Source organism: Equus caballus, chromosome 1 (assembly GCF_041296265.1).
Source record: "Equus caballus isolate H_3958 breed thoroughbred chromosome 1, TB-T2T, whole genome shotgun sequence".
NCBI lineage: Eukaryota > Metazoa > Chordata > Mammalia > Perissodactyla > Equidae > Equus > Equus caballus.
In genome coordinates, this window is record NC_091684.1 from 29340628 (window position 1) to 29355066 (window position 14439).

General features: G+C 34.4%; 1 protein-coding gene across 14 annotated transcripts in view; it reads right to left on the reverse strand.

Moving 5' to 3' along the window:
- BTRC (beta-transducin repeat containing E3 ubiquitin protein ligase) overlaps positions 1–14439 on the reverse strand; it is a 166991-nt gene that overhangs the window by 58956 nt on the left and 93596 nt on the right. For all 14 annotated transcript variants that reach the window (XM_070261262.1, XM_070261269.1, XM_023640692.2 and 11 more), the window contains one exon: positions 4024–4113. In XM_070261262.1, the coding sequence (XP_070117363.1) occupies positions 4024–4113 (90 nt within the window). The remainder of the gene's footprint in view (positions 1–4023; positions 4114–14439) is intronic.

A 14439-nucleotide genomic window follows, 5' to 3' on the forward strand; every position in this document is an offset into this window, starting at 1 on the left:
CCTGAAGCTGATTACACAACAAATGTGCAGTCAATCTGCTGATCCATTTTGGTGCCCTATGTCCGTATTCTTAAATATTACGCACATCTAGAAGGTTATGTATTCTTGCATTCCTGACAAACACACAAACTCTTGTCTATAACAAGGGTCCCTCATTCTATTATTACTTCAAAGTGAGCTTGGAAAAGTCACTTTACTAGTACATCTCAGACCCTCTCCGTAACCCCTACTAACACTCATTAAATTCATATGAACATTTAAAGATGGAAGAAAAAATATTGCTGAATTTTATTCCTGTCCTTTTGAAACAGCAATAAGTCTAAAGTGTTACATGTTACATTCCAGAGTTTTTCCAACCACATTGGCCTCAATGATATGGTTAAATCTTAATATATTCTCCACAAAGCTAATGTTTATATTTGACAGAAGGGCCTGTGTGAAGAATGGACCATCTGACATGCTACTTGTAGAACAGTATATTAAAGAAGCCTGTTAACATGTAGTTTAAAACTCAAAAGAAACTCTGAACAGCTGAAATGCCTTATAAATAGCACAGACCCAGAGGAAGTGCAAACGTCTGCATTGTGAATTGTAGATCTTAATTACCGACAATGGCTGGTACAGCAAGTAGCACAGAAAAAAAGTGAAACAGTTGCACTGTTCATGGTTGGTAATAATTCTTCAGGAAAATATTTACTATCAATCAGTTATGAGAAAAGGGACTCTGTGCTCGTAAAACAGCACGTTGCTTCTCATACCAGGACCATTTTGCTTCAGCATAATCTGAATTTAAACAGCTTGTTTCCTGCGGATATAATTTTGGAAATAAATAAAACAAGTCTTCTATCAAAATCTGGAGTGAGTGGAAAGGAACATCACATTTTTCTGTCTCAGTCAGTTGCAAACAGATTAGTCTCAAATAAAAAACAGTAACAACAAACAACAACAACTACATACAGAACATCTACAAAGGGCCACAGAAGGGGTTTATTTCCTAAAAAATAAAGAAGCAGAACTTCTCCTACCTGGACAGGAATCTAGGTAGATGTGTTCAAACAACTCAATTTTAACTATATGTGTCTTGTGTGTGTGTGTAAGGGTAAATTAGGAGAAAGCCTGAAACCAAAATTTTCCGTAATATTTAAATAAAGTCAATAAAAAGGTAACACAGAAAATTAATGCTTTTCATTTTTCCAGTTAGTTTTCTTTACCAATTAAAAAACATCATGAAGGTTGACAATTAGGTACAATGTAATTATTGATTTTAAAGACTAAGCTGGCAGTCAATAATGACTGTCCATTTAAAGCTACAATACAGAGCTCATCATGTTCCAAACACAAATCTCATGAACTACAGGGCTATAATTAGCAAGAAGAAAGGCTTTGGAAGAAAATAAAAGACAATTTCAATGCCTCCAAATATTACTTGGATTAACATATCAATAAAATGACCTCTCCTTCATTTTTATTTTTAAATCTTTTCTTAGGTCTCATTATTCAAGTTAGAGATTCAAAAGATTATTATTAGTCTATGGTGGCTGTAGTCTGTCTTACAACTTTGTTTTCTTGTATTCTAAAGAGAACTAAGGGTCCCTTTTCATAGACCTATTGTAAAACATTTATTGTAAGATATTGCTGGCAAAGATACTATATGGGTCTGAACATAATAACATTGCTGTTTTTAAGGGAAATAAGTGGTATTAATGTGTTCTCTAAAACTCATATAAGCAGCATTCAGTAATACAGTTCTGGCCTTTAACTACTATCTCCACCCAAACCAAAGTCACTCTTATCAGAATTAGTTGCTTTGAACTAGAGACAAAAATGGTTGCTATATCTATGTTATAGTTGCTCTCACATGGAGACGGTTGGACATTCAAAGCCACTTTGGAGCACAATCTGAATCAACAACAGATACTTGTACTAAGTTAAAAACCACTGCAGCCATTATCAAGTGTAGTATATGAAACTATTCAGTTAAGGGCTAAAGGTGAAGAGGAGCAGGAAATACAGACAAGCTTGCAGACTTACAAAAATAATGGCAAGTCATTACCTTACAAAGGTCAAGCAATAAATGAGGCCAATAGAAACAGTACAGAATCATGAGATACATATAACATATGTAAATAAAAAAGAGAAAACTCTTTCCCTATTCCCATGTTATTGGCATCTCACTGGAGGCTGTTACAAGAACAAAACTTTTTCAGCTGTATGTTTTTTATTTGCCATTGACCAACTGATTACTTGGCTCAAATCTGAAGCAATGAACCAGAAGACACAACGTGGACCAATAAAAGGAACCAGAAATTTGGGTGGACTCCAATAGGAAATAATAGAAATCATTATTAAATTATTTAAGGAGACGATGAAAGGATACAGGTGTCAGAATAATGTTAAAATAAGCAAGAATGGAATGAGAAGGTCACCATCTGGGAGGAAATAAAACAGACTGATGAGCAGAAAAGAGAAAACTTACTTCTTCACTCAAGAGCATAGAAGAAATTATGCCATTGTGCCAGATGCCAGAAGATTTCTAACCATGCACCACTGAAGTAGAGGGTAGGAGAGTAAAACAAAACCCACATCATACAGATACACACCAACATAACTACGTAGCTTACAGATCCTGGCTTCCAAAGTATGGAGAAAACAAAAGGAACAGATGCTCACTTGGCCAGCTTGCAATGAAACTCATTAAAATCGTCACCCTGTCCTTGGATCGGTGCTCATGCTAAGATTTTACCTTGTTTAGCCAGAAGTCATCAACTTGTGAAACTGAGAGCAGCATGGCCAAAAAGGAGAAAGATTATTTTTAAAGGCCTAAATAATTGCTTCTCTATCTCAATGTAGAAAAAGGGATATAAAATAGTGTTAATCAGCACTTGCTAGTTGTAACTAAATGACTGAAAAAATAAATATATGTAAAATTTATAATATTCATAGCTTGCAGCAAATTTTTAAGACATTCTAATTAAAGAAACAGAATAGATTAACTCTATCTTTTTAAACTATAATTTTAAATAAATTCTGACATTTTCTTATATGGATCATTTCTAATGATTATATTTTGTATGATATGTTTTGAGTTGATAAAGTAGGTCGAGAGACTATTGCATGTTTTAAGAAATAAAATTAAAAAAATAAAAAATATTGCTGTCTGATTTTTGTAGCAAAGGATGGAGACTACATGATACCAGGCCTGGCAGTAAGTAACTGAGAGACTGAGTGTACAATAGATTAAACAAAAGTAGTTAAAGTTGGGAATGTTCTAACAGTGACAAGTCTCTGAATAGCTATAGAGGCAGTAATTCTGCAAAGTAAAAATCTAGAAACAGAGTTCATATTGGAATTTTACCTCTTCCTGGAAAAATCAACATAGCTGATATCTAAATTTAGGTCAAAGTTCCTGAATAATTAGAGATACTTAGAAAATCTGAGTCATAGTTGATAACGATTATTAGATCCTAAGATCTCTAATATGTAAGGTTATTTTTGTATGTAGGCTATAGATATGGCACACATTTATACATGAGAAAGAGTTGGTTATATGCATGATTAAATATACTTGTCCACTCAGTTCAAGATCATAAAAAGCAATACTTCTATCATTAGCCACTCAATAAATAATAATAGTGATATAATGATTGGATTTTCTATAGCATATTTCATAATCCTTTCAATGGTGTGCTCTATACTTGATTACACTTAAAAACCGTAAATGAACTTACAAAAATAAGTGTACATTTTTGTACAGAAATCTTTTTTATTTGTGATAATCCATAACTAGTGTCAAGCAAAAAATATGAATTAGCCTAAAGTGTGACCAGAAAAAAATAATAAAAAAAAATCTGCTGCACTTGAAGAGAGAGAGACTCCAACTTGCAATCTGCTTTATATAAAATGATGCCTGCTGTATTCTTTTTTAAATATATAATCCTGTAATAGTCTTTAATAGCAATACTGAGTTGAAGATGTCTACAGACAAAGGATTCTTATGATACATTGATGAATAATATTACTTACTTTGGCCACACAATTTTCAGTCTTCATAGCAGTGCTTGCTAGACATACTGTTTCTTGGTTTAAGCAGAGTCTGGCACAGCTGTTGTAAGTCTGTAAAGAGAATTTGTTGAAAACAGGTTTAAATATTAAAATACGGTCATATACAATTTTCAAATTCTGCCTTATTTTCAAAATCAACACACAAATAGACCTTATGTGTAAATTCTAGATTTATGGGAGCTGAGGGACAAGGTAGACAGGGGAAGCAAAGAAAGTGAGAGCCCACAAAAGCCACCGACGTGCCCATGAACAAGTATGTGAGCAGCAGTAGCTTCACTCTATGTATGGAAGGAGGGAGGGTTAGTTATTCAAAAATGTTGGCATTTCTCCAAAGAAGATACACAAATGGCCAATGAGCACAGGAAAAAATGTTCAACATCACTAATCACTGGGGAAATGGAAATCAAAACTACAATGAGATATCACCTTATACCCATTAGGATGATTACTATAAAAAAACTCAGAAAATAACAAGTCTTGGTGAGGATGTGGAGAAATTGGAACCCTCGTGCACTGTTAGTGGGAATGTAAAATGGTACAGCTGCTATGGAAAACAGTATGGTGGTGGCTCCTTAAAAAATTAAAAATAGAATTACCATATGATCCAACAATTCCAGTTCTGGGTATAGACCTAAAAGAACTGAAAGCAGAGTCTCGAAGAGATATTTGTACATCCTTGTTCATAGCAGCATTATTCACAATGGCTAGGACATGGAAGTAACTCAAGTGTCCACTGATGGATGAATGGATAAACAAAATGTGGTGTGTGTGTATATGTATATGTGTATACACATATACATATACACACAATGGAATAGTATACAGCCTTAAAAAGGAAGGAAATTCTGACATATACCACAACATGGATGAACCTTGAGGACATTATGCTAAGTGAAATAAGCCAGTCACAGAAAGGTAAATACTGTATGAGTCCACTGACATGAGTTACTTAGAGTAGTAAAAATCAGAGACAGAAAGTAGAATGGTGGTTGCCAGGGGCTGGGAAAAGGGGGAATGAGGAGTTATTATTTAATGGGTATACAGTTTCAGTTTTATAAGATGAAAAGAGTTATGGGAATGGATGGTGGTAATGGTTACGCAAAAATGTGAATACTATTGAACTGTACACTTAAAAATGGTTAAGATGGTTAATGTTATGTTACATGTATTTTACCACAATTAAAAAATACTGGTTATGTTTTATGGTAAGCAAACACTACTAATAACTGGCCAATATATTAATAAAAATATTTCCTTTTAGTCTTAAGAATCATGGTCCTCAAACTTTAGCATGCATCAGGATCATCTGGAGGGCTTGATAAAACAGATCGCTAGGTCTCATCCCCAGAGCTGCTGAGAATTTGCATTTTTAACAAGTCCTCAGTTGATGTTAATGCTGCTGGTCTAGGAACACTCTGTGAGAACTACTAGTATAAATGTGTGTGTTGAAATTAAAGAGAAAAATCTTAAGATACAGGTGACTGCTTATAACCAACAATAGGAAAGAATTCACTTTTTAAAATTCTAGCTCGACATTATAGTTGCAAAAATAGCTATGAATTCCTGTATACATTTCCCCCAGCTTCCCATTATGTTAATGTCTTACATAACCAGGGAACATTTATCGAAACTAAGGGATTAACTTGGTACAATATAAAGAACTTATTTGAGTTTCACTACTTTTCCCACTAATGTTCTTTTTCTGTTCAGGATCTAATCCAAGATCCCACGTTGCATTTAGTTGTCATATTTTCTTAGTCTCCTCTAATCTGTGACAATTCCTTAGTCTTTTCTTGTCTTTCATTACTTTAACACTTCTGAAGAGTACTAATTAGTTAACCTATAGAATGTCCCCCAATTTAGGTTTGTCTCATGTTTTCTCATGATCAGAATGAGGTTATATATTATTAGGAAGGATAGCACAGAGGTGATGTGATGTGCCCTTCTCAATGCACCAAGTCAGGAGGCATGTTGACAAGTATTTCTGGTGATGTTAACCCTGATCACTGGCCTAAGGTCTTGTCTGCCAAGGTTCTCCATTGTAAACTTATTATTTTTCCTTTAGGAATTACCAAATATATTGATGGAAATATTTTGAGACTATGCAAATATTCTGTTCCTGCTTCAACTTTTGCCTGCTAATTTTAGCATCCATTTGCGGATCTTACCTATAGTAATTTTTACCGTGGTGTTTCTAATGGTGATTTTTAAATTTCTTTCTTTCCTTCTACATTTATTAACTAGGATTATTCTGTAAGAAAAAAGCTACGATTTCTCCCCCATTTATTCATTCATTTATTTTATCAGCAATGGAAACATAAATGTTTTAAATAATTAATTTTTGGTCAATTATCATTCTTTGGAAAGAGCCTAGGTGGATAAAAATACACTTTAAGAAAATGGAGACAAATAATATTATAAAATTAGGTTTCCTTTTAAACAAGTTAAACTTTTAAAAATTTATCCTGTTTTATTCTTATGTCATTTAACTTGAAATTATTTCAAAACACATATTTTAAAAGAACAAGTTGGATCATTTGACATTAGTGTATAGGGACTATTGGTACACATATATTCAAGGTGCAGGGTTCAGTACTTCTTTTGCAACTACTAATACCACAAACATTTACTATTCATGTACAGACAACACAAAATTTTTTTTAAGGAAACTTACTGTGTTTTTAAAAGACATTTATCAAGTAATTGGTATTTAACAAATAAAGTAAAACTTTAAGCCAAAGAGTTCTGCTTCCAATGATGGCAGAGGTGTTTGTATTGGATTAATCCTCCTGCAGATAACAATTATAAACCATGGAAAAAGTATTTTAAAATAATACTTAAAGGCACTGGAGATTGACCTAAAGTAGGCAGGAACTGGAGGGAGGAGTGGACTGATCTTGAAAGATGAGAACCACACTGGGTAAGATCCATGTTTATGAGCTTTTTCCCTGAGGGTACTTACCAGTCTACTTGGTGCAGGGTGACTAAAATTCAATTAGAAAGCCACAGTCTATTGGCTTGAGATGTCAGAGGATGGAGTTCAGAGCTGCCATAGGGGCCACAAACTGAGAAGAGAAATCGCAGAAAAAAGAAAGAGCCATGGGGGAGGAAGGAAGCATCAAAATATGCATACAAATTCTCCTCAAATCCATGGCTAACTCCCAAATTACATACATGAATGGGAGACTCCAAAGATTTCAATGGAAAGCAATACTTAGAAGACTGAAAGATCTTAGTAGAGATTCCAGCTGCTGCCCATGAGGGGAGACAGAGTTTAGAATTTGATTCCTACTAAATTAGTGGGGCTTAATAAGCATCTCAAACATTCCACTGAAAACTTGGAAAGACCCTGCATTGAAACTAAAGAGTAAGTCTTAGGATTAAGGGATCTGCCTTAGGATTAGGGGCAAAACCAAAATACACCTGCTCTAACAAATGTAAAATCAGGACTCCACGAAGTCACTGAGATCAGCCAGTAATTTAATCAGAGAAAGATAAAAGAATCCAGAATCTCTACCATGTATCATTTATAACGTTCACTATCAAAAACTGCTAGACACAAGAAGAAGAAGATAAATGGGACCTACAGTCAAGAGAAAAAAGGAACCAATAGAAAATGACCCTGAGATGACCTAGTTGTAACAATCAGCACATAAAGACTCCAAAGAAGCTATAATAAATATGTTCAACAACTTAAATGAAAGATATGGTCAAAAAGAGTAAACAGATGGAAACTTTCACCAGAAATATAAAAAACTAAAGTGAACCTAATACAAAGTCTAGAATTGAAAAGTACATTATCTGAAATTAAAAGTTTACTGGATGGGCTTAAAAGCAGATTGGAGATGGCAGAAGAAAAGGTCAATGAATTTAAAGACAGATAATTGAAATTAAAATGAAGAATAGAGAGGGAAAAGAAAAAAATTGAAGAGTCTCAGTCATCTGTGGGCCAATTTTCAATGATCTAACATGTGTAATTGGAGACTCAGAAGAAAGGTGAGAATGGAACACAAAAAAAGTTATAAAAATAGTGACCAAATATTTCTCAAAATTGGTGAAAACCACTGATTAAATGGAGATTAATACAAATACAACTAATAAATTAATTAATACAAACACAGGGAGATTAAATACAAAGAACACAGGACCTAGGCCCAACACAGTCAAACTGCCAAAAACCAGTAACAAAGACAAAACCTTGAAAGCAGCCAAAGAAAAAAGGGATGCTACATACACGGGAGCAACAATATAAACAATGGCAGACTTTTCACCATAAATTATGAAGCCTTGAAGAACAGGGAACAACATTTTTAAAGTGCTGAAATGAAAAAATATCAAACCAGGTTTCTTATTATTAGGAAAGAGAATTACAAATATGAAAAGGGAGAAATCTAGAACAAATCCTGTGGTGTTGGATTGGAACTGGAGGTATCAATGTGAACTTGTGTTTTTCAAAATAAAGAAATCTAGGTGTAAAATAAATGTTAATGTTTAAATCTTGGCTTCTAAATACCATTCTGCACTAAAAGCAACCACAGTCCCCTAGGGAAATGGCTGATTCCAGGATTGGACAGGGAAAATACAAGAAAAACTTGGAAATACTCAGAGAATGATAGAGACACGCCAGAGGGGCACAGACACCAACTTAAAGGTGCTCCCTCAGACCAATATGGAATAATTTGAATATTAAAATAAAATTAAAGACATTAACAGATTACAATCTGTTGAATAAAATAGAACACATTTCTTGAAAGACATAAATTACTAAAACTGACACAATGAGAAACAGAAATTTTGAATAGCTCTATATCTATTGAAGAAATTGAAATTGCTATTAAAAATCATTCCACATGGGGCGAGCTGAGTAGTGTAGCAGTTAAGTTCGCACGCTTTGCTTTGGTGGCCTGGGGTTTGTGGGTTCAGATTCTGGGCCCAGACCTACACACCGCTCATCAAGCCATGCTGTGGTGGTGTCCCACATATAAAAAACAGAGGAAGATTGGCATAGATGTTAGCTCAGGGCTAGTCTTCCTTACAAAAAAAAAAAAAAAAATTATTCCACGTAAATTTAAAATTAAAAAAAAAAAATCTACTCATAAAGAAAACTTCTGGCCCAGGTGGTTTCTTTGGTGAATTCTATTAAATTTTAAGGAAGAAATAACACCAGGATCACACACAAACAGTTTTAGAAAGTGGAGAGGGAGGAGAAGACTTCCCAACTCATTTTATGAGGCCAGCATAACCCTGACACCAAAACCTAACAAAGACATTAAAAAGAATACTACAGATCAATATCTGTCATGAACACCGACACAAAAATTCTTAATAAAGTCAATTAATATAATTTACCACATTAAGAGGATAAGGGAGGGAAAGCATTTGACAAAATTAAACACCCATTCATTCAACATTAAAAAACTCAGCACTCTAGGAATAAAATGGAACTTCCTCGATCTTTTAAAGGGAATCTAAAAAAATTTCAACTAACATCTTACTTAATGGTGAAAGATTAAAAGTGTCCCTCTAAGATTGGGAACAAGGCAAAGATGTCTTCTTATCACACTTATTCAACATTACATGGGAGGCCATAGCCATTCAAACAAAGCAAGAAAAAGAAACAAAAGGCAAATAAGTTGGAAAAGAAGAAATAAAATTGTCTTTATTCACAAATGACAGGAAACAGTGTTAACAGTCAAAAATCAATTATATCTGCATATTCTAGCAGCAAACGATTAGAGAATAAAAAAAATTTACAATAGCATTGAAAACATTAAATACTTAAGAATAAATCTAACTATGTGCAAGAAATGTACACCGAAAAGTAAAAAAAAACTGCTTAGAAAAATTTTAAAAGACAAATAAATGGAGCTATATACCAAGTTTACAAACTGGAAGACTCAATATTAATGAGAGGTTGATTCTACTCAAATGGATATATAGTTTCAATAAAATCCAAATCAAAACCCCACAGACTTTAATAGAAACTGCTAAGTTGATCCTAAAATTTATATAGAAATGTGAAGTATCTAGCATAGCCAAAACAATATTAAAAATAAAAAATATGTAGGACTCACACGACTTGATTGCAAGACTTATTATATAAAGCCACAATAATCAAGACAGTGTAGCATTTGGTGCAAGGACAGACGCCTCTGAAAAGATAGAGGACCTCGAGTTCGTCCTCTGTGTTGTGCTGGGACTCGAAGTAGCGGTTCGTCAGGGCCTCACCCGTTGTCATCCTTTGCTCTGCGTCCAGCAGTACTTCCTCTCCAGGAGGTTCAGAAATAAGACTACACTTGAACAGTCAACTGATTCTTGACAAAGGCACCCAGGTAATTCAATGGGGAAACAATGGTGGCAAAACAACTGAATAAAAGTATGGGGAAAATAATGAACCCCAAACTCCACTTCACAGCACACATAAGAGTTAATGTGAGGTGGATCATAGACTGAAAGGTAAAAGCTAGAATTTATAAAGCTTCTGGAAGAAAATCTAGAAGAATATCTTCATAATCATGGGGTAAGGATTGATAGACTAGACTTGATTCAAAAATTAGAAACTTCTCATCCAAACACATCATGAATAAACAGACAAGACACAGACTGTGAGAAAACATTCAGAACATATATCTGACAAAGGACTGCTATCTAGAACTCAATATAGTTGAGTTCTACAACTCAACAATAAGACAGACGATGCAATTTTCTAAAATGGCAAAAAACTGAGATACTTCACAAAAGAAAATATCTAAGTAGCCAATAAGCACATGAATAAGTATTCAACACACACTCATCAAAAAATCTTTACATAAGAACATTCATTGCAACTTCATTTATAAAAAGGGAAATAGCTCAGGTGTCCATCAAAAGAAGAATGAAAAACAAACTTCATATTTATTCAATGGAATATACTATGCAGTAGAAGATAATTAACTATTGATATACACAGCAGCATAGATAAATCTCATATAAACACTATGCTAAGGGAAATTCAGACCCCAAAAATGTGTAATTCCATTACACGAAATTCTAGAAAAGGCAAAACTAATCTAAGACAGTAAGCTGATCAATGTTTGATTCATTGGAGGTGAGGGAATTGGCTGGGAAGGAGACCAAGGGAACTTTCTTGGGTAATGAAAATGTTCTATAGCTGGACTGGGGAGGTGGTTACACAGGTGGACAGACTTATCAAAAATTCACAGACCTATACAATTAATATCCACAAAACTCACTGTACAAAAATGTTATTTCAATAAAAATATTAAAATATGCAGTTAACATTTTACGGGAAAAAGCACTAGAGGTTTGTGCAGTTAATAAAAATATTATGCTATTTTTCTGGAAAAAAATAGCCATGGCACGTAACAAAATAATTTGGTTTTCCTCCAAAACTCCTTTCCCCCTCAGAAATGAGTACAACACACTCAGGGGAACATTAGATTCTGGAATCTGTTCCAGGCCTATGGGAGCTTCTAGAGTAAGACTATATATAGGTTTTTATTTTCTAGACATTCCATCTGTAAAATGGGTATATTATCTTGTTTAACTGGCAAGGAAGTCACATAGATTAGTAAACTAAAATTTGTCACAGTCCTTAGATCACTCTGGAATAAAGAAGCTAAAAAATTCCATATTTTACATTCAATATTTTACTGTTGTAAGACTCCTTCCAGGCTAAAATCAAGCCGGTGAGTAAAACAGCCATAGGCAAGATAGGTTCTGTCCCCATGCAACATTTGAAAGGTAGCTTCATTGCTGAACCAGAGGCAGAGAGTTTTGCGTTGGAGTACTTTAATACGTTTTTATATTGCATATAAAGCACATAAGCATAAACCAGTAAGAAGCCTTGCTGAAAACTACCTTCTTTGTGAAAGCAGGCTGTAATTCTGAACAAGTTTTCAATTTTCACACTGCTGCTAGGGTAAAACATTTTAAAGAGTTTAATTTTTTACAATGGATTCAATGACATAGGATTATCTAACAAAGTAATGGCTAATCAATAGAAGGTTTAGTTGTCAGGTGAAACATATAACACACTAAAAGGGATTGATTGCCAGACTTCTTCTTATTTACTAGAAGGTATATATTTAAAATGACACAAACTTGTTACCAGGCTGCATTCTTTTAACCTTGCAAAAAGCTGCTTAAGAAATCCGTTCAGCAGCCCTATAGCAAAACAAGATATAGTATAATGAAAATGGCTAGTGATTGGGGGGCGGAGAGCGGGGAGACAGGGACCTTCAGATAAATGGTAACATCAAATCAAGTCCCCAGCAAGCATATGGGATAGAAAAAAGCAAACGACAAAGAGACATCTAGGGAAGCTGAAACTGGGTTTAAAAATGCCACGCTAATGCTACCGAATCTTGTTCAATAGATGCCAAGCTGTATCTGATCTAATTCCATGTTGCTCTTAGGGTAGATTTTTAAAGGACTCATACAACTGGGCACAATACGATTTTTTTTCCATTTTCTTTTTTTTTAATAGTACATCCAGATTATGCACTGAACACAAAATGAAGTGGGCCCATATGGACTTCGACCAGCATATAAGCTGTTTCCTTTATAATTTATTCACAATATCTCAAGTCTCTATATGAAAATACACTTTTTATGGTCATTGCAACCCAGGAGTTCAATAATATTTTTTCTACTAAGTCAGTGATTACACAATCTATCAAAGAATGATTACACTGAAATAAAAATAAAACAAAACACCAACCCCCTATACAGTCTTCCTTCCTCAAAGTAATTTTAAGAAAGCTGGTTATTAAATTGCTTCTTTTTGAAGAAGGGTTTCTGTAGCTAGACAGAAATTGCCAAACCATGTTTTTAAAAAAAAGTTATTAGACTCTGAAGGATTCAGCCGAAGTGGGAAGTTAAATAAACAAATCACTTCATCAGATTTGGAAAGATCACTTTTGTCTTACTTAAGAGACCTACATTAATTACCTTTAAGGTCTGTTACATGGACTATTTAAAATAAGTACTATTTATTTATTTATTTCAAATGAGGTGCTTCTTCCAAAGTATTAAATAATGTCTACAAATGCAAAAGCATTTTTATAAATAGGTAATTAAAACAGATGACTAAAATTAAGTCAAGCTGCAAAACATTACCCAGGATGCACTGTGATTTTTTTTTTTTTTTTAATAAACATCTTCAGGGGGAAAAAAAATAAAAAAGAAGTAGGAAGTTTCATAGGGGAAAACACACACATATATAATGAAACAATGCCAAACCCCAAACTAAAGTATTTACAAGACAGTCCCTTAAGTGTAGTTTGTCATATTGCAATTACACCTTGCCTACTGCCGAGTCAAAGTGCTTACTATTGCCACTAGAGGGAGAAATGTCTTAACACAAAGCAAAGGCAGACAGGGAACGGGTTTTCTTGAGCAATTATCAGAACAAAGCTCCCTTGGCTGTGTGTACCTTCTAATTACTCAATACAATTAAAATGACTAACCTAAAACAAATAGAAAAAAACCCTGCCTGCCTGATATCAGGGACTTCATTAAACCTTTTCCCCTCATCAATCAAATCAGAAAGAAGGGAATGCCATCATATACAAATATTACAGAGTTATTAAAGGAAGTAAATTCAGTGAGTTTGATTTTTTTTAAGGAAGAAAAGAAGCAACTCTCTTGAAAAAAGAAATGTCATGGTATTTACCCATCTGGATGTTGCTTGAAAACAAATTGTCCTCCAAAGAGCAGAAATACAGTATGTTTTCTCTCAGTTCACTGGCTTATGAATGACTTTTTGTTGTTGTTGTTGTTTTGTTAATACACACTATAATGTCATTTTCTGTGTTAGTGATGTGCTTTTTCCTCCTACTCATCCGACTGTATAAAGGAGCTATGCCAATCAGGCGTCATGCTTACACTGGGCTGTTTTAACCTTAAGTTCTTCACTGCTGTGTTTTGTGGATCTACTCCAAGGTAATGTTTAGAACAACACAGGAATCTGGTGTGGTGGGTCGGGGTAGGCAAGGAAAACAGCTACTTACTCCTTCTAAAAGGCTTATGTAGTTCCTTTCATAAGGCCCAGTCATTAACAGAAGATGACAACAGAGTCATTTTTCTTTCAGCTGACAATTGTGACATTTTTCCAGCAGCGTGCAAGGTGTTGAAAACCTGGCAGCTGTTACCTCCTGGGATGAAGATACTTTTTTATCCTCCCTTGACAGTTTAACTCAGTGGGTCAGCACCTTTAAAGACTGCAAAGTATCCTCGAAGAGGATGGAAGCTTGAATTACTGCTCCCTCCCTAATCAATGTAAACCCTCACTGCAGGTGAAGTTTCCATCTATAGAGGTGCATGGGGGAGGAAAATGTAATGCCCTGAGCCAGATGGTTTTTATCTTGTTTTTAA